We start from the raw sequence: 21,394 nt of genomic DNA on the forward strand, positions 1-21,394 counted from the left end.
CAGTTTATGAATTCGTGAGTACGGTTTATAAACTGAGGGGGTGGATTGCAAAACCGTCGCCACGGATTGATTGTTTTTTCTCCTACAGGTGACGTGCGGGGCTCCGTAATATCCTCATCCCCTGCCTCGTTCCTCTTTTCGCCCCCAGAATCTGTCCCAACCACCGCCGCATTTAGTTTAATCTTCATTTTTTTCTTTAATAGCTAACTCCCTCCTCTTTCAGTCGATGTTCCCTGCTCTGGCTCCATTCGTTCTTCTTCCATGTGTTTTCTGATGGACGCTCTATTCGTTTCCATGTTTTTTCGCGCTGGTTTTAACTGCAAACTGCGTGCAGCCAATGGGCATATGAAACGTCATTACGTAGCTTTACAGCACAGTGTTCATGGGAAATGTAGGAAGTGCTGCCAGGGGATAAATGACCGATAACAGAGACTCATGCCATGGATCACCAGCCAAACTGGCTAGTAAGTTTTAATAAACACCCGCCAAAATTAATTTTAACCCGCATTTGGAGGGTTGGCGGGTGTTAATTTATAACCCTGGTTCTTAGTGTGAATGAGCCTTGATGGGTTGAAAATACCACTGTTTATTTTATGCTGGGGGAGGGTCTTGTATCCCGGGAGAGCTAAGTTTTTAACTCTTTGTGTGTGTGTGTGTGCGTGTGTGTGTGTGTGTGTGTGTGTGTGTGTGTGTGTGTGTGTGATTTTTAAATCTAGCAGTATAGCCATTTCATGATGGGGTGGGAGGGTTATGATGAACTGAATTCTTATGTGGCAGTCTGATGGCGTCTTTGGCGTGAAGGTTACGTGTTGTGTGAACGTGTGCCGTGTCCTGCGGGGGTGATATGTGTTTCATAGCTTTGGTTTATTTATTGTGGTTCTCTGTGTAGCAGCTTCTATGGTGATGTTGTTCACCCAGATTTGTTTAACATTAGTACTTAGGACTTCCAGAACCAGTCTGACATGTTTGGTAACTGCATGAATTCTATATGTAATAAAGATTACTGTTTCTACCCCTGTGGTGTTGCTTGGTCTGTAGAGTAGATTCCTCTAGCCACAACATTAAATTCCCTATCTAGGTTTATTACATTGGTGGCAGCGGTGGGATCTTGTTTTTTTTGTGTGAACCTTATAAAACCTAGACAGTGTTGCAAAAATGCTACAGGGGGAGGATAATGTTGGGCCTGAAGGTGGGGGCCAGGTAAGGGAGATGGGAAACTTAAGAGCTACTGCACGGGCAGTATTTATGCCTGAAACATTCACTGGTGTAGGCCGGGAGTGGTCTGATTGGTCAGAATAATTTGATTTGGCGGCTGATGTAAATAATTGGGATGAACCCTTAAAACTTAAATTTATGTCTCTTCTACTCTCTGGGCGTGCAAGAGATATTTATAGTGGTTTGTCCGCTGAGGCTAAAGGAGATTATGCGCTGCTAAAAGCTGCTATGGCTAGATGTTTCGAGCCCTGTGATAGTAGCGATTGGAGTAGGGCTACATTTACAGCCCGCCGGCGTATGCACAATGAGACCGTAAGGGAATTCGGAAATGCCTTACGGCGTCTCGCCACTAAAGCTTACCCCACAGCTGATGATTGCACTCGTGATATGTTGGCAAGAGATCAATTTCTTACACATTTCGCAACCGGTGACTTCCGTATTAGCCTGCGCAGAGCAAAACCTGATACTCTAGAAGATGCAATTGATCTTGCTTCAGAATTAGAGCTTCTTAGGAATATGGAGCAAACCCATCTAATGCCTGATGCAAAAGTAAGGGGAGTAGTAGAGAAAACTAAAAGTGAAGAACAAATGCAAATGATGTTAGGAATGGTGGAGGAATTGAGGCAGGAAGTCAAATCTCTTCGTACAACAGTGAGTAACAATCAACAGTCTATGGTAAATCCTTCTACTTCTCAATTTTTCAGGGAACCTGTACGAGAGCCCAGGAGTAGTGGTTCACAAGGGGCCGTAGATCGAGCAAAAGGGGCGGGGGGTGGTTGCTGGGAGTGTGGGTGTACCAGACATATAAAACGAGACTGCCCATACTCGCAGGGAAACTACAGGGGGCAGGTACTGTAGGCCCACTGCCTGCCCCCTGGCGTGTTGGTAAATATGCGGCCTCTGCAAGCAACCAGGGTGGCTCTGGATACATCGGAGCCAAAATAGGTGCGTCAGACTCCCTTCTCTTGGTAGATAGTGGGGCAACATTATCAGTTATACCAAAACAATGTTGGCTTGAAATAACTAAAGGGGGAACAGAACTGTCTGGACATCATGGTGAGGTGTCGGCAGCTAATGGAGGGTTGATGGGGATTTTGGGAAAATGGCAAACAGTCTGCCAGTTTGATTCATTGGCATTAATCACTGAGTTTTTGGTAGCTGATGTGCCATCAAATCAATGTGATGTAATGATAGCTCGGGTGGTCTGTAGGGTGGAGGGGGGTAGACTGCCGGTACGAGTGAATAATGTAACGAAAGATGCCCTCACATTAAAGGGGGGTATGAGGTTGGGAACTTTGCATACCGACATTGAGGTGGGCTGTAAGGCTGAACCTGTGGACATGGGTGAGGATGAGGATGGCCCAAATGAGCCATGGTCTGTTGACAAGCTTATTGCTCATTTTGGGTTGCATCAGAAGAATTTTACTCCATCTGATTTAAGAGATATTCGTGAGTTGTTACAAAGAAATATGTCTGTGTTTAGTGAGGGGGAGGGGGATTTGGGGAGAACACACCTGACAATGCACCAGATCGATACAGGGGATGCAAAGCCTGTGAAGTTGCCACCCCGTCGCGTTCCCCTCCACTTGCAACATGAGGTAGCGGACCATGTAAAGCAAATGTTGGCAAACAACATAATTCAGCCTTCTCATAGTCCCTGGGCAGCTCCGGTAGTTTTGGTACGCAAGCGTGATGGCGGCCTCCGTTTTTGTGTGGATTATCGTAAATTAAACGATGTAACCCGGAAGGATGCGTATCCGTTGCCACGGATTGATGATGCCCTTGACAGTCTGAATAAAGCTTGTTGGTTCTCAACTCTTGATTTAGCCAGTGGTTACTGGCAGGTGGAGTTGGATCCTGTGGATAAATATAAGACTGCGTTTATCACTCGTCAGGGTCTGTTTGAATTCAATGTCCTTAGTTTTGGTCTTTGCAATAGTCCAAGTACATTTCAGCGACTGATGGATCTGGTGCTGGCAGATCTTCAGTGGACTACCTGTCTGGTGTACTTGGATGATATTATTATATTTGGACGGACCTTTCAGGAACATTTGGGCCGTCTGGATGAAGTCTTGATAAAACTACGCCAGGCTAACCTCAAAGTCAAGCCCACTAAGTGTAACTTGTTTGCCACTCAGGTGCAGTATTTAGGACACATCATCTCATCAAAGGGGGTGAAAGCAGATCCCGCCAAAGTAGAGGCTGTGCGCCAGTGGCCGGTGCCCAAAAATCAAACAGAGGTCAGGAGTTTTGTGGGTTTAGCCTCGTACTATCGGAGGTTTGTGAAGGGGTTTGCTGAGATAGCCCGCCCGCTGCACCAGCTCACTGAGAAAGGCAGGCGTTTTAAATGGACAGAGGCATGTCAAACGGCTTTTGAACAGCTCAAAGTGAGTTTAATGTCAGCTCCTGTTCTTGTATACCCTGACCCCTCTAAAACATTCATTGTAGATACGGATGCTAGCGATGCTGGTATTGGGGCTGTATTGTCACAAGAAGAAGGGGGGTTTGAACATGTTATAGCATATGCCAGCAGAGCCCTTACTAAGTTATCCAAGGACTTGCATCTAGGACGAGCAAGAAGGGCACCGGTGTGGTCCCGGGAATATGAGATGTTTTGAATTTGACTCGAGGACGAGTCTGCTTTATGGGTGGGGGGAGTGTAATGAAGTGACGTGGTAAAGATGCATTGTTATGATTGTTGTGTGTGGGGGGGAGGGATTTGAGGGAAGAGAGGGTTGAGTTAAATAATTGTTGGGGTTGAGTTAAATAATTGTTGCACCTGACCATTGATGAGCGTGAAGGAGAGAGAATGATAAATAGAGAAGCACAGCAAAGTGTGAGAGGGCTGGGAAGCAGTGTTTTTGCTAAACGCCGAGCTGCACTCAAGGTTGGGGGGTGGGTGCCGTTCGCATGCTGTTTAGGGCTGCCGGCGGTGAAGATAGTTTAGCGGGCTAACCTGTAGATAAGGCTGGGTATAGGAGTGCGTTGGGCGGCGCGGCTTCTCAGACCAGGGGTGCTCCGTTTTCGCTACAGTCGGGGGCCTCGCGAGCGCTGGACTGGTGACTGCTTGTTCCCCTCTACCAACCAGCGCCAAAGCCTAGACCCTGGGGGAGGGTCTTGTATCCCGGGAGAGCTAAGTTTTTAACTCTTTGTGTGTGTGTGCGTGTGTGTGTGTGTGTGTGTGTGTGTGTGTGTGTGTGTGTGTGTGTGTGTGTGTGATTTTTAAATCTAGCAGTATAGCCATTTCAAGGAGGGGTTGGGAGGGTTATGATGAACTGAATTCTTATGTGGCAGTCTGATGGCGTCTTTGGTGTGAAGGTTACGTGTTGTGTGAACGTGTGCCGTGTCCTGCGGGGGTGATATGTGTTTCATAGCTTTGGTTTATTTGTTGTGGTTCTCTGTGTAGCAGCTTCTATGGTGGTGTTGTTCGCCCAGATTTGTTTAACTTTAGTACTTAGGACTTCCAGAACCTGACCCAGTCTGACATGTTTGGTAACTGCATGAATTCTATATGTAATAAAGATTACTGTTTCTACCCCTGTGGTGTTGCTTGGTCTGTAGAGTAGATTCCTCTAGCCACAACATTAAATTCCCTATCTAGGTTTATTACAATATTATTAGATGGTAAAAAATACTCCGCTGCTTAAACTCAGCGCACCTTGTTTTCTAACCATTGAACAAACCATTTTCTATGACATTTGATAGTAAAAGACAAACAAACAATTATAAGTTTGCCACAAAGTAAAAAAGGCTTTGATGCAGTGATGCTCACTGTAGATGACTTCAATGAGAGCCTCAACATAAAGCATTATGATCTACAACATGCAAAATGCTGACTAATTGGCAAATATGTTTAAAACCTATCATATGTGGTTTATACACACCACTTTGGTTGTATATTATTTTTATACCATGAACTGAAAAGTTTACATTAGTGCCAGTTGTGTTAAGTGATAGCCACACATCGCTTGACCATACTGAGTACCAGAGTTGTGCCTGAATTAGCTGATGACTGGTCTTTCAAGTTTTTTTCAAAAGTAGCAGTTTTGAAAAACTGTACCTTTGATAGTGACTAATGCAAAATGTACCATGACACAAATAACCACCTCTGCTTCACAATTCTAAACAACCCAAATATATATATATTAGGGTGACCATATGAGCCATTTTCCCAGAACGCGTCCTTGCCAGGTTTTTTATATTGCCTAAAACATCCAGATTCTGGCTGCTTGTGTTGTGCAGATCAATCATTGTATGACATTCATAAGAGCTATAGAGAGCAGAGCAGACGGCTCCTTATGCATTCGAATCACTCTTTTGGTACTTTGGTGTCATACAATGATCAGTGCGCAGCGACGCTTCAAGTTGAACAAACGAACAAACACCTAACATGTACGTGTATTTGCATTGCTTTGATTGTTCTCTGTAGATCTCACCTTCTCACACGCCACGATTGGTTGATTATGTAACATACCTGCATGTTATTGGTCATATATATCATATATCACAGTATTTATTTTATATATATGAGATCTACACTGACTTGATTTCAAAGCTACTTTTATACCACTTTGGGACATGTTTTGATTATACTTGAATGGCATTTGTCTGCACAGTCTGCTCTTTCCATTTCTTTTTTGAGCACTTAGTGTAGACAGCAAGGAGTGAAAGAGAAGAAAGTTGTTTGCAAAGTTAGCTCTTGTTAAAATGGTGGGGTATTTGCCCATCATGTTTTTGTGTCAACTGTTATATTTTTCATAAATTCCTGGCAAGCTGTCAAATGAGAGACCTATGTAGGCAAAACTCATTGCATTTGTACAAAAACAACATCAGAGCAGTCTGCGACATATACAGGATCACTTTTTTTAGTTGGTACACTAATTCAACAATTTCTTAAAAATGAGTGTTACATAAGTGTATTACACAGTGAATTGTAAGCCACAATATGAAGGGATTGACACTGGTTACATACAATGACAATTTAAATGAATCATATGCCACTGTGAGCTTTACATAGATCAGCTTTGTAAAAGATCCAAAGCTTCAGAGCAGCTCACAGCGAGTGTGAAATGTTTCTGAGGGTGCTGTGAAATGCTGTGGTGCAGTGCAGGGTTTGTATTTGTACTGTATGTAGGTGTAGCTTTAGACAAGCAAAAAATCATCTAGTCCAAAAGCAGGCACTCAGCAGTCTGAAATCAGAACTGATTATCATATTCCTTCCTTCCACACTCTATTTCATCAGCCTAGAAATGTTCTTTTTGTGTGAAAGTAGTTTTTGTTTTTTGATATTTTTGGTATTTCTGTAATTATGACAAAGATGCTTGTTTTCAAACTTTTTTATTAACATAAACGCAATATATTCAGCTATTTAATTAATTAACCATTAATTTTTTTGTGGTTCCAGAAGTTTCATAAACTGTATGTTCTTTAGTAAAAAAAAAAAAAAAAAAAAAAAAACTTGGAAAACCAGAAGTATGATTTTGGTATATTAATTTTTTTACATTTTGATTTTAGATTGTTAATGTATTGTAAATAAATAAATAGTTTCACAAAGATGTTAAGAAGTTAGATGCTCCGTACAAGTTATTGAGCAGAGATGACAGAGCAGCTTTTCCAAGAAAAGACACATGCTCACTGTGAGGGAAGCCGTACCGTGGAAGAATGCACATGTGGGATCACCCAGAAGGGGGAATCCCTACACATGGGCACCTAGCCTAGCACAAAGGTTGACCCTGGCCATACAAGCGAGTGCTAGACCTGGTGTCTGATGCTTCACCACATCTGACTGCCAAGGGTGCTGGAGGAACTCCAAACAGGTTTTGCCAATAGGGGAACTTGCCTGTGAAGCAAATTAGTACTGATATCTGGTCCATAGGGAGAATGCCTGCAAAAAATGCCTGCAGGTCCCCTACCCTCTAAGCCAGTGCAGTCAGGAACACCATCTTTAGAGACAGGAATTTAAGCTCAACTGACTGCAGAGGTTCGAACAGCTCCCTTTGTAAGGTCGTTAGGACAAAGGAGAGATGCCAAATGGGTACCAGATGAAGGCGGGGAGGATTTAGCCTCCTCGCACCACTAAGAAACCTGATTATCAGGTCATGCTTTCCTACAGAATTACCATCTACTGCAGTGTGATGTGAAGCAATAGCGGCAGCATACACATTCAGATTGGAGAGAGACAGCCTTCATACCAGCCCTTCCTGCAGGAAAGAAAGCACAACCCTGACCATGCATTTGTTGAGACAACAACATGCCTGGATACTTACACTAGGGGAATCCCTGCCTGTAGAAAAGCAAGATCTAACCATGGGCTGAAGATTTGGTGACAGGACGGAGTGATTGTAACCCGGTGCATTCCGTGTTACCATGCCCATTTTAAGACTCGGTTGTGAAGCCAGTGCTGAAGCAGTCTCATATAATTTGAGTGGCATGACTGTGGCTGTGGATGTCATGTTCCCCAGGAGACCCTGAAACTATTTCCTGCCTTTGAACAAATTCAGGCATGAATTCTGATATGCCTGTCCCTCAAATCCAAAGTAAAGAAATGGTCTTTGCCAAGGGAGAATTAAGACATGAAATTATGCATCCTTCAGGTCAATCGCTATAAACCAATCTTCAGGACGAATTGGACAGAAGGACTTGAGAATTTTTGTCCAGCACGGAGGTGAACTGAATGCCATTGAACTTTGGGGGACACCAAGCAAACTGAATCTTGTAGCCGAGTCTGATGATCAGAATAATCCAGTGAGGCAGCTTGGGAAGGTTTGAGTGTGCACTGCAGCACTTACCTTGCTCTACAGTAGGGCAGAGGGTGAGTGTCAAGGTATGCCATCCTCGTACCATGCCCTGCTGCCCACTGGCGATAGAAGAGGGGGGCAAGAGTGGCAAGGCGCAGAGTCAAACACTGCCATCTGTACCTTTTTGGGAACCAGAGCAAGAGGAAACAGTTCTCTGCTGGCTGTGGGGCAGAACTCAAACTGAACAAAATGTTCTCTGCCCGGCCCTCCTCTGGGAGAAGGAGTGGTGCGATCACCATTTCCTAAAGAGCAGGATCCTGTATCCCAAGTGACGTGAAATTCAGCCAAGTATGGTGACCCATACTCAGAATTCGTGCTCTGCATTTAACCCATCCAAAGTGCACACAAGTCAAGTCAAGTCACCTTTATTTATATAGCACTTTAAACAAAATACATTGCGTCAAAGCAACTGAACATCATTCATTAGGAAAACAGTGTGTCAATAATGTAAAATGACAGTTAAAGGCAGTTCATCAATGAATTCAGGGGCTCTAGTTGTCCTGGTCTCCGCTGTCTTTCAGGGATGTAGAGGTCCTTTCTAGGTGCCGATCCACCATCTGGTCTGGATACGTACTGGATCCGGCCGAGTCTTGACCACAGCATCAAGATGTCCATCATGACTCTTCATCAAGACATGACTCCTCCACGAAAGCCAGCTCAGCATACTTTAAGCCCAGGCATGTGAGAAAGCAATTGTGACTGTCAGATATACTGTATATTCATATACACACCCACACACACACACACATATATATATATATATATTTTATGATTGTTTTATATACTACACTTAATTAGCTATTATTTTAATTTTCTGCACAGAATAAGGTAGAAAATATACTTATATATAATATATAAATTGTATTTATTTATTGTGGGGGTTTTTTTCTTAGCGTTTCATCAGTTCATTCTGCTTTTATTCAGTTTAGCTGCAGATAAAGCCTGGCACGTCTATGAGAGCGAAATCACTTCTCTTTCAGTGTGAAAACATCTTCATCTCATTTTCACAAAATAAAATGCTAGTCGGCTAGCTATTTAACTTTTCCTCTCCATAAGCAAATGATGATTTTAAAAGAAAACGCGCCTGATGTCTGTTTGCTAAAGCAACACACGCTACTTTCATGCATCTGATTATCAGATAAACCTTGCGCTCTTAATTCAAGGTCATCATTAATGCTGTGCTTATTTTAACAGTTTCCTTTACATTCGGTTCATCAGCATTGTTAAAACACATTTATCATTCAATGGAACTGTGCATATGATTTAGACACTTACATTTCTGCTCCGTCCATGCAATAAATACACAGCTTTCGACTGCTCAGGTAACGCCGTCGGTAAGAAGCAGAGAGCCATTGACAAACCACAGAAAAAGTAAAACTACTTCACTTTAGTATTACTGGCCACGAGTCCTATAGATCGCAAGTCAGCTGTGTCAGAGACGAACAGAGGATGAGCACAATCCTGTGACAGTCTCAGGCGTAAACAGTGGAGCGCGTAAAGGATAGATGCGAGGCACGAACACTCTTCAAGGTGTCCATTAATTCATGCGTGTAGTAATTTAATGTGTATATATTTTGAAAGCATTGAATCGCTATAGAGATCGCGATTCATTAAATCTTTAGCTTTTTTTTTAGTTTCACGATTCAAAAATCATGTTTCAAGATTGATGCATATGAATCGTCAGGGTTTGTAATCGATGCATCGAGAAAACGAGTGAATCGTTTCACCCCTAATAGCTAGGCTATTTTAGTTCCCCTCACTCCACAACAAATCCCTTTAATTTACAGTATTTATAAAAGAACAAAAATAAAAATAGGCCTTTAAGTTCTAGCAATATAAACTAAAGCCAAAACAAATTTTAGATAGAAAATCGAATGTTTCCGTATTCATGATGTATTTGAATGACAAGTTATTATTTATTATGAAGCCTTCACTCACTCACGCATGTTTTTCTTAGCATCACAGCATTACAATGATAACACTTAAAGGCACAGATTTCACTACATATTTAAACTGAAGAGTGTGGTTTTATTTTTTTCTTATGTTTGATTGACTGTATTTTATTATGATAATGAACAGGCTGCATTGTCAAGGTAGCAAAGCTTAACTGTGTGCACATGCAGTATTAGCGCAATCACTTGAATTTTTTCCTTCTAACAACAGTAACTCAAATAGCTGTAGCCCACCCTGAAGCAGATGGGCTATAGCAGCAGAGACCACACCGGGTGATTAGCTGCTCTGTATTGTTTGTGCAAGTGAGATGTAACAACGTAATAAACCATTCACCATTTAGTTGCCATTTTCTATTGTTTTACAATTGGTCCTTTTGACAATTGTACATACCTATATTTAGTGCCGTTTTCTTGTACATCAATCATTAAAGGCACATAATTTATAAGTTGTTTGTGATAATGCAGCCATCATCTAACCTCCATGTGGTCCACATCATGACCATCCATTGTGTCGACTGAATGGCCACACAGAGCAACCCTTGGGCTATGAAATGTCCATCTTCCTCTGTTTTGGAGCTCAGTGCTCAAAGCTTTCAAATGGCACTTCAAATGTCACAACCTAAACATGTAAAAATTCAGTGTGTCACAGCACAATGACACACATTTTTAACAAAGCTGTGCGTCAAATGTTCCTTTCAGAAAGACTTTGGTCAACCCAGATTTTTCTAGCATGTTTTTGCATATTTGTAATTTGCATGTTCTTTATTGAAAACTCTCTTCTCTGTTGTGTCACTTATGTCTGCTCTGTCCAGATACACAGAGGAGTACAGTATGGATTCAACCAATGCACAGTAAGTCAGAGCGGAAGCGTGGTACTGTCTAGTCTTCCATGGCGCGTGAAATCTGTCTTATTAGGTATCCTCACCTATGTTTAGACTGGAGAGTCGTGACTCATTTATATTTATCAGACTCTGTTTTTCAGAGTGATCTATTTAGCTGTACAAATGAGACTGTGATAAAAGCAAATAAAAGCTTCCAGTACATATTAAGAATCTACAAATAAACCTAATATAAACTGTCCAATAAAACCTAGTAAAAATATAAGATTAGTCCAAGACTGATAAAAGAGGTGAGACCCGTTGTTCACAATCTTCTGCATAATTTTTTTTGTTATCTGATTCATAGTTTATGCTGTTAAGCAAGTAAAAGCACATTTACTAAACGGGGCAAATTAGCGTGAGATTGCAATCATTCCATTAAAGTGCCGATGGAAATGGAAAGTTCTGCAGCTGATCTACTGACAATGTGCTAATTAAAGGACACAGACACAGCTGGTTCATTTTCATAATGATCATCACAATCAAGAGCAGTGCAAAGTAGGATAGCAAAAAATGCAGAGAAAATGATGATCAGGTGTGGGTAATCTTACAACACATCCGTAATATGGATTAAGACATGCTTTTTGGGGGGCTTTAAGTAATGGTGAAAGGAAAATTCCTATAAATGCTTTAAGGTTAGTTGCAAAAATAACTGTTTCCACTCATTTACATAACAAAATGTTCACCGCTTGTCATTTTAATGCCAAAAGTGTTTGTGTTGGTGTCTAAAAAGGCACAATATAATTCTAAAAACATTGCCTTCAGGTTGTGGTATCTTTTTGCTGTGATTTACTGACTTCTAAAGTAACTATAACAATAAATGTTATTTTGTTAATTATATTTCAAGATGAAAGCAAAGCAACGGTTTACTTGATTCCCTTCCAAGGGAACTCAAACTGCATCCTTCAGTGGTCGCTATGAGGAACGCCTTCAGCGTGACCTGAAAAAATAACATTGGCCGGTGACAGCCTATGACGTCACTACCATTGAGACCACAGTATAAAAGGGTGCAAATAGAACATGTCTTCCTCTTCTTCATCTTCAGGGACTATTTTGTATGAAGTTTGCATTCTGGTAAGAACACTCTTCTTTTTTCTTTATTATGGCGAGCAATAGTAAGACATTTAATTTGTCTTAATTATTTGGCACCTGATGACACACACAATATTTGCATCTTGTCCTTGGGGCGAAAAGCACACATGCAATGTCTTTGAGGGGGCAACCTGCATGCATTGTGACTGTTTTTCAATGAAAACAATGCTCTTGTTTGTCTCTCTTCTCGATGGGAGGGAGACAGCCACCCGTTCCTAGTGGCTCAGGACCCGCTGCTGCTGAGGCATGGAGGAGAATGAGTTCATGGGGGAGCTCAACCCTCCTGCCTACACTGGGCTGTTGGACTTTATGGAACACAAGTCAAGCCTTGCCGTGGAAGTTGGTCAGGGAGAAAACAGTTTGGGGCCGTTTGGACGAACGTTACCTCTCTAATTATAGCCCTCCAGCTCAAGTGAGCCTTCCATTCCTCCCCAATTTCTTTGTGGAGATTGAGAAGGCTTGGAGAAATCTTTGTTCTCCACACATCCACAGACTCTAGCATTCTAACTATGCCCATATTGAGGGGATGCACAAGCACAGATATGAAAGGATTCCTCCTATTGAAGAAATGCTAGTATCTCTCAATGGGAGAAACATCTTCTTTTAAGGCTCACTCTTTGTCATCCAGACCCCTTCAGGTAACATTTTGTTTTTAATGGCAAGGCATATGCATCAGTGGGTCAGGCTGCAGCTGCACTGCATACCATGGCGGTACTTCAAATTTACTAGGATAATCTGCTGAAAGACCTGGATAAGGGTAAGGATCTTTCCCCTGATGAGGTTGATGAGCTGCGTCACACCACAGATCTTGCCCTCCATGCCACTAAACAGACTGCCACTGCCATTGGCAGGTCTATGGCTGGGCATGGTGGTAACGGAGAGGCATCTGTGTGAACCTGGCTGACATTGGGGGAAAAGAGAAAAGCTTTCTCCTCGATGCACCGGTTATATACTCCCCCACCTGCAGGTGGGGCTAACAGGAGACATGGGTCAAAAGGTAAGAGGCAAGGCCTGAGGGAAGTTACCCAGATGAGGTGGTTATGTACTAATGTACTCACTTCCTTCTGTGAGCATTAACATCTGTCCTCTTCTTCCTCTTCCTAATTCCCCCAATACCTACCCCTTCCCCTAATCAAGGTTGGATTCTTGGCTTTGTGACGCCTCACTGGCAAGAAAGGGGTATAAATGAAATGAGCCTTCCACTTAGAGGCTTCTGCACACTTAAGGATTGTGCTTCATTCTGAAGGTCTTTGTAAGAGGGCTTGCTCTGAGGAGCTTTAATCATGTCTTTGTATGGCTTCCGGGCATGTTTTGTTATAATGGTCGAGCTAGTGCTGCTCCCCTCCAAAGTAGGGTGATGCTAGGCACTGCTCTTTCAAACTTCTTTTTTGCGTGTCTCAGAGTGCTGACTGTTTCTATAGCAACTGGGACACTTCTAACGGCTGCTGCAGTGACGCTCACTGTGGGAGTCTTGAGTCTACTGGTCCTAGAGCAATTATGTTCTCTTTTCAATTTGAGAGGCTAGGACTGTGCTCCCAGAGCACTATGTGCAATCACTGGTGCTCCGTGAGTTCTAATGGTTTACCTTAGCTATGCTCCCCTCACTCTAGGGGGTTGCTTATGAGCATGCCACTCCCAAGATGAGCATCTGAGTTCCCATCTAATTTCTGAGAGTCAGTTGCTACGCTCCTGGGGACTCCGTGAGGCAGCCATAGCAGGTTGTTGAGCCATCTTTGCCTCCCTGTTAGGCTGCTCTTATGGTTGAGTTCAGCAGTGCTCCCTTACTCTGGAGGGTTGCCTATGAGTATGCTACTCCCAGGGTGAGCATCTGAGTTCCTCTCTCATGTCTGAGAGTCGAGTCCTCCTCACCCTGGATCTCCATGAGTAAGACTAGGACTTTTTCTTGGCCTCTATAATGGCACGTAGTGCTTCCTGAAATCAATGTCTATGGTAAGTGCGCACACCATGCATCCTGCACTTTCTAAAATCCTTTTTGGTAAGGGTCACACGCGACCGGCTCCATACCCTTTATCAGAGTTGGTCAGGGCTGGTTCTTACAATGAGCCCCTCTCTAAATGTTTATCTTTAATGATTACTATGGTTCCCATCTTAAGAGAATGGGAAATTTCCATCTCTGGTACAATAAAGGCATCCCTTGCAGTCTTCAGTATTCTGAGACTCTGCTTCCAGCAGACGGGTATGCTATCTTTGAAGCCTAGTAGGGGTTGATGTTTTATCCTCTTAGGTGACAGGTCAGGGTATGATGACCCAAGATGCCTGGTCATATCCCCTTAAAAGGATCACACTGTTGTCTGATTTTAAGTCTTTGAACTCTACCGTGGGGCCAGGCTTTCTCTGGCTAAGCTCTTAACAGGTGAGTTAGTTTGGGCATGTAGTTCAGGCCTTTGGCCAAAGAGGATATCATCACTGACAGCTGCTTGAGGCATCCAAGGGGCAGCCCCCCTGATTCAGCAGAGCTGGTACTTAGTGCTCGCCTTGGTTCTTGGCATTCACTTCCCTCAAGATGGCGGCATGGGTATTTCATTCCACATAGCACCCACTAGAGGAAGCAGTTTGAGTTTCTTCGGAAGGTAACGTATTATGTTACGCATTGCTTGAGAAGGAAACGAGACACTGTGTCTTCTTTTCTTGCCATGCTTCGGATGCAAGATTCAGATCAAGAAGCAGATGATGTGTTCTATCTATCGGCACCCTTTTGTACTGTGTTCACGTTAGTAGTGATGTCATAGGCTGTCGTTGGCCAATGTTATTGCAATGTTTAGATGTTAGCTTCAGACACTGGTCATGCTGAAGGCATTCCCCATAACAACCACTAGCAGACACAGTGTCTCGTACCCTTCTCAGGGAACCATACATGCGTAACCTGAGACGTTATCCATACATAACTTTTTTTTTTATGTTAAATTGTAAATATTACACATTAGGCTTTTGAGGAATTCTTATTTGTACAGCTATCAATCATCATTGCATTGCATTATATGTTCTTCCCTCACAATTAAAACTACAGAGCTTTGATCAGAAGACTATTTAAAGATAAATTTTCAAGACATTATTGGGAGATATAAAATGAAAACTGGTATTTATGTGCATTTTATGCAAGTAGTTTGCTATACTATTATAAAGATCTTTAAATGATCAATAAGCTATCAGTTTATACTTTCTGGCCATATACAGTAAATATCAGAAACTAGACTAGAATTGCATAATTGAGGTCTTTTTTTCCTCTTTAAGTGTGAGCTCCATATTCTCCTATATCATACTAAATGAGCTATAAATGTCAGATGTATCAAATATGATTCTCAAAAAAAACAAAAAAACATTTTATGCAAAAGGGTTAACTTGTAGGGGAAATTGATTCCACCATTTGAGTCTGAGGACAGTGGGAAAAAAACTATTACCAGAGTAGAATAGAATAGAAGCTCCTTTACCAAACTCTGACTTGCTGCCCTGGTGAAACCACTTTTGAGTTTGGCAGATAAGTGCTTGGCTGGATTATGGTTAGTGACGTGACATTCAGCCAAGTATGGTGACCCATACTCAGAATTCGTGCTCTGCATTTAACCCATCCGAAGTGCACACACACAGAGCAGTGAACACACACACACACTGTGAACACACACCCGGAGCAGTGGGCAGCCATTTATGCTGCGGCGCCCGGGGAGCAGTTGGGGGTTCGATGCCTTGCTCAAGGGCACCTAAGTCGTGGTATTGAAGGTGGAGAGAGCACTGTACATGCACTCCCCCCACCCGAGCAGAAAGTAGAAAACATGCTTCACTCGTCATGTTATCTAGTTTTAGACTTCCTGTCTCAAATGTCTTTCTGACTCAAATCATGATTATTTACAGTTTTCAGATATTTGCGGTGAACTATTCATTTGTCCAAAATGTTGTTATACTCTCAGAAAAAAAGGTTGTCATTTGGGTGTTCGGGTGTCATTGGGAGTTACCTATTATTACTCTGCTTTCTTAGGTAAGTACACTGTAAGTACAGTAAAGTAAGACAAGTACAGTTAGTGTTAAAATAAGAGCAACCCTTATTTCTGTAGTTATATATCTTGTTTTGCATTGGGGAATCAATAGTTGTCTTCTGGATTGTCACACATTATGTACTTTTCTGTTTGCTACATACAGTATAGGTTTCAAATTCACTTAAATTCATATATTATTTGTATACAAAATATAGAGCCCCAGAATCTAAACAACAATCAAGCCAGTGGTTTAAGTAGCATGGCAAAACAAAATCAAAATCAAAACTAAATAAAATTTTCTGCAATTAGCTGTTCTGTGCTTATATAATGCTATTAAATGAGTAAAAAGCACTCAGAGAACTATATTGTGCAACTACACACAAACACTTATAAATGTAATCTTTTTATTTTCTTACCCCAATGCTAAGAAAACTCTTGATTTACAAAATGATGTGAATGTCCCCATTCAAACTTTGTGATATTTCCCTTGGAATTCTCTGTAAAGTAGGCTGACATGAGCACACAGGCTCTGAGATTTCAATATTTATGCTCCTCGCTCTATAAATAGAGCTAACACAGAATCTGTCAGTTGGAGAGCTAGCGTACGTGGGTGGATCGAAGGTACATTTTTTGGGTTGGCCAAATCAAAAGAATAAAGAGTTTTACAGAGACTAAATTACTATCAGTTCAGCTATAATTGACCAGCCCTATTGTTCCATGTTGGCACAAAGTGTTATGGATTTCCTTGCAATTATAACTTCAGTCTTTTCTAATGGGAGAAACAGTTTGACAGTCAGGCAGAGCAATTATTTCTGGCACAGTGAAGAGTTGTGGACAAGTTTTGAGTGTGTGTGATTGTGTGTCAATTGATCCATTCTTGTGTATATGTGGGCTGCATAAATTCAGTCTAGTACTATTTCAAGAAGCTGGTATTGTTTTTTGTCTTTTTTTATAATGCATCACACTGGCCGTTATTTTATGTTATATATATATATATATATATATATATATATATATATATATATATATATATATATATATATATATATATAATTTGTTTTTGTTTTTTTGTTTTTTTGTGTGTGTGTGTGTGTGTGTGTAATTTTTTTTTTTTTTACTTCAACAAAACAGCCCTCAGCTCAGTAAACAAACCTTATGTGTGCCACCATCATCACCATGGAGACAGAGCAGTGAAAGCAGGAAACAATGGCTGTTCTCTAGGATCTCTCTCTTTCTCTGCTGGATATGGTGCTCATAATTACTGCCTGCAATATACATCATGTCATGCCCTTGACAAATGTAAAGGGCTTTGGGAAGCTCTAGCCTACCATTATTATGATGCTTGTGACATCACAAATAGCAAGCATACGCAGTATAAATATTCTCACAGTGAATGCCTACCACAAAGATTTCAATGGACAATGTATTTTACAAGCTTAATATATAACATTCCTTATCATCAAGAAATGTACATTAGTGGGTTAATTAGAGTCAATGGTGGTTATATGGAAAATACAAAGTTTTTAAGTCAAAGTCCACTTATAAATAGTCATAATAATGTAAAAAAGAACTTTCTCAAACAGCCATAAGATCACATATCAGATCAAATGAATGTGTAATATGACACATTTGCTTTTGACAATTTTTATTTTAAGGGTGATACAGTTTGTACAATATAAAAACCATTACGCCTATGGAATCTCCCCATTTAGATTGCTAAGTAAAAGGAGCGTGTGTGTGTGTGTGTGTGTGTGTGTGTGTGTGTGTTTGTGTGTGTGTGTGTGTGTGTGTGTGTGTGTGTGTGTGTGTGTGTGTGTGTGTGTGTGTGTGTGTGTGTGTGTGTGTGTGTGTGTGTTTATTTCTATTTAAGACAATGCTCTATGCATGACAGATATGACAGAAACACCAGTAGGTGTCCTGGGAAATTGCACATCTCTGTGACGGTTGTGAGTGCTGTATATTCGCTCTCTGCTGCGAATCATTAGTTGTGTCCAAAATCTCATACTGCCAAATGTCTGCATGTCATGTAGATTTCAGAATCTTGTTGAAAGCAGTGGTAATTTTTCCACCTTGTGTTTGTGAATAATGGTTGTTTGGATACACATACTACTTTTTTGTTGTAGTGATTTTTGCATACTGTATACACTCCCGGTCAAAAGTTTGGAATAATTATGATATTTATTTATTTAAGATTTGTTTTTTATTCAGCATATTAGAAATAAGTAATATCTGCTGAAACTTAAATACATTCGAAAATATATTAAAACAGAAAAGTTATTTCAAAATTCTTAATTATTACAAATTATTTTGACCAGTAGTGTAGTAAGGAAGTAGGCTGAAATGCTCCAATATTAGATACTGTAATGTTTGTGTTTGCGAATCCTTGCATCAGGGTTTCTGATGTATTAAAGTTTTTGGATTGAGTGTAGTTGGATGTCAGACAAAAATAAAATAATGTAAATTAACAAAAAGGCTGAAATCACATTTAGCACTAAGTACACACTCCTATTCGATTTTTAGTTCTTTCTGAGATTCACCCAGAAACATCTCATTAGTGATATGCATTATTAGCATTAACGTGATTACTCATTATTTCGGAGCATTGTGTGGGTGGAGACACTGCAGATTTGTGAAGCTATAGTGGATGTTTGGGCTAGATTCAAAGATACTGGATTTTGGATCTTGATGGATGTTGCTGCAGTATAATGCCATTATATAAAAATTCAAGCTTATAGATACCAAAATAGTGTAACATTTGTGAAATATTCATTTACAGATGGGAGAGGCTGATGTCTACTGTGAGTTCATCTGAAGCACCAGCGTTGCTAATGTTACTTGTCAGATGTCCTAAAAGATTTGAAACGCTCTTGTACATCTTAAAGATGGATTTTGAGATTAACATTTATTTACACTCTGGACATTTTTAGCTGCATGAAGTTTTGTATGGTGCTGTTAATAGTTTTTCACCAAACATATGACGTGTGGACATGCTTTACAATGAGCATTCAATGGTGCATTAAAGTATTGCTTTGTGAATGCACAATAAAATGCACAATATATTTTGAATGGATAAAAAAAATAAAATAAAAAAATGTATGAAATTTTAAAACATGTGATTATCATTGCATTATCATTATAAAGTGTGATTATGTGTCAAAATATTTTGGGTCTAACTGTATCATATGATCATTAACGACCGCTGCACGTAAAATAAGTTAAAAAAAATATATATATTTTAAGCATCATTTAATTTATTTTTTCTTCCACAGGGTGCAGGTGGAATTTTATGTAAATGAAAACACTTTCAAGGAGAGGTTGAAGCTCTTCTTCATCAAAAACCAAAGGTCAAGTAAGTAAAATCTTATAAACCTTGGAGCCAACTAATTTTTTTTTTTACAAAGCAAAATCCATCTGGCATAAAGAATAGTCAATTTTACTGATCTCAATATCAGTATATGCCCACATTTGTACAATGCCTTCATATTTTTGTCTTTTATGTGGCTTATTACTGGCTAAATCATCATAACAGCAAAGGTGACTTTGTTTTAACTGTTGGTGTGGATTTATGATGGTACTGTAAATTTGCAGGATTGCCAGACTGTTGAATTATCTATAATACATTTTCCAGATGTTTTTTTTTTCTATGGTATGAAGCTCCACTTCATTATTTACTGTTTTGCAGGTCTCAGAATACGCCTCTTCAACCTCTCCTTGAAGTTGTTAACATGCCTCCTCTATATAATCAGAGTCTCACTAGATGATCCAACTAACCAGGTCACATGTACATGGTGAGTAAGCATGATATTTAAAGGGATAAATATAATATGAAATTTCTTTCATAATTATCATCATCGTCAACATCATCATATGTGACCCTGGACCACAAAACCAGCCTTAAGTCGCTGTTTTCGATTTTATTATGTTTTATATTATAATTTATTCCTGTGATGCAAAGCTGAATTTTCAGCATCATTACTCCAGTTTTTAGTGTTACATGATCCTTCAGATATCCTTCTAATATGATGATCTGTAGTTCAAGTAACAAATTTCATTAATATCAGTTTTATCAACTTAAACATTTCTGTTGATACTGTGATGCAGTTTGTCAGGATACTTTGAGGAATAGAAAGATTAATAGAACAGCAGTGGTTATAGAAAAGAATCATCTCCGTTAAAATAATCACATTCTGTTGCTTTGCAGCCTGAAATGAAGAAGGACACAGTTTGTCCTGTTTTGTTTTATCAAGCTGTATTGTACTCCGTGTAACTTATAACACCCAAGTCAAAAATATAACACTACCATGTCAGGAAAAAATAAAATAAAATAAAAAATAAGGATAATAAAAAGAATCACTGAGTTGGAAAAAGGATCACCTTCTCCTAAAAATGACTTGTGATCATCTCTGGTCATTTTGAAAAGAGCTTTTACTGGAGCATTTCAGTCCTTGGTAGTGCAACTGACGTATTGATTTCTTCTGCAATGAGAGAAAAAAAAACACACACTCTTAAAAAATGCCCATTGTTCCATGTAAAATCAGGCAACTCCACTTCCACTTGCATACTCTGGTCTGGAACATTAACGTAGAACAGTATAATAACATAAACAAAACATACTTCTATGATACTACATCTTCTGTGACATGACAACAGCAGCACACCAAAATAAAATGCATTATAGTACGTCTCAAAAGCACTGTTTAAATTGCTTGAAAGCAACTCTTGGGATCAGCCTAGACTCCTCATCCTGAAGTGTCCATTAGAGTCGCTTTTAATACCAGCCACACAAAAAAAACATTCAGGCCAGGACAATGAGGGACAGTGTGTATGAGTAAGTAAGTGATAGAAAGAGAGAGGAGAGGAGAGGAGAGGGTGCCCTACTAGCAGCAATCAAACGAGAGAGACCATCTCACGCTGTCGCTTATATCAGAGCCAGCAGGCATGATCCCTCAGTGTTTCAACCCTGATGCCTTTCATTTTTATGTCTGTTATGTACTAACTGACTGTTTAACGTGATTATAGGAAACACTGCACAAACATCACAGATGCCCTTTGCAACAAAACCTGTGGCAACTACACAACAAACCTGACTGCAGATCCCACACAGATAAACTGGTGAGACCTCTCTGCACTTAGATATTATGACAAATCAAACTTATGAACTAATTAAAGTGTTCGTTCTTGAAAATTCTCTCTAATTTTCTTATCTGTTTGTTTCTGGTGCTGTGTTTTTTGAAGGGAGCTAATATTTTGGGTGAATAGGAGAGTTCCTGTATGGGCAATACAGGTAGGTAGAGATTTTTTTTGTTATTCCTGGAAAGAACCTTTTTCTTTTCTTTTTTTTTCTTTTTTTCTTTTTTTTGTACTGCAAACCTTTTAGAATCTGTTTCTTAAACATATTGGATTTCTTCTGGCACTGAGCACTTACATAGTTTAAATATACACGATCCATTAAAAGAATAAACAACTAGGCA

The 21,394-nt window shown here is 40.3% G+C and overlaps 1 protein-coding gene across 8 annotated transcripts in view; it reads left to right on the forward strand.

Annotated features, from left to right (window-relative positions):
• Positions 1–21,394, forward strand: part of LOC132137591 (potassium channel subfamily T member 1-like) — a 101,546-nt gene that overhangs the window by 41,486 nt on the left and 38,666 nt on the right. For 7 of the 8 annotated variants that reach the window (XR_009431978.1, XR_009431972.1, XR_009431984.1 and 4 more), the window contains exons 4-7: positions 19,193–19,272; positions 19,606–19,711; positions 20,943–21,035; positions 21,159–21,207. Coding sequence is in view for 5 of the 8 variants with exons in the window: in XM_059547610.1 (XP_059403593.1) it covers positions 19,193–19,272; positions 19,606–19,711; positions 20,943–21,035; positions 21,159–21,207 (328 nt within the window). In the remaining 3 variants the exon portion in view is untranslated. Of the gene's footprint in view, positions 1–10,776; positions 10,816–19,192; positions 19,273–19,605; positions 19,712–20,942; positions 21,036–21,158; positions 21,208–21,394 lie in introns of all 8 variants that reach the window. The other variant, XM_059547609.1, reaches the window with a different exon arrangement.

This window comes from Carassius carassius, chromosome 4, assembly GCF_963082965.1.
Source record: "Carassius carassius chromosome 4, fCarCar2.1, whole genome shotgun sequence".
Lineage (NCBI taxonomy): Eukaryota > Metazoa > Chordata > Actinopteri > Cypriniformes > Cyprinidae > Carassius > Carassius carassius.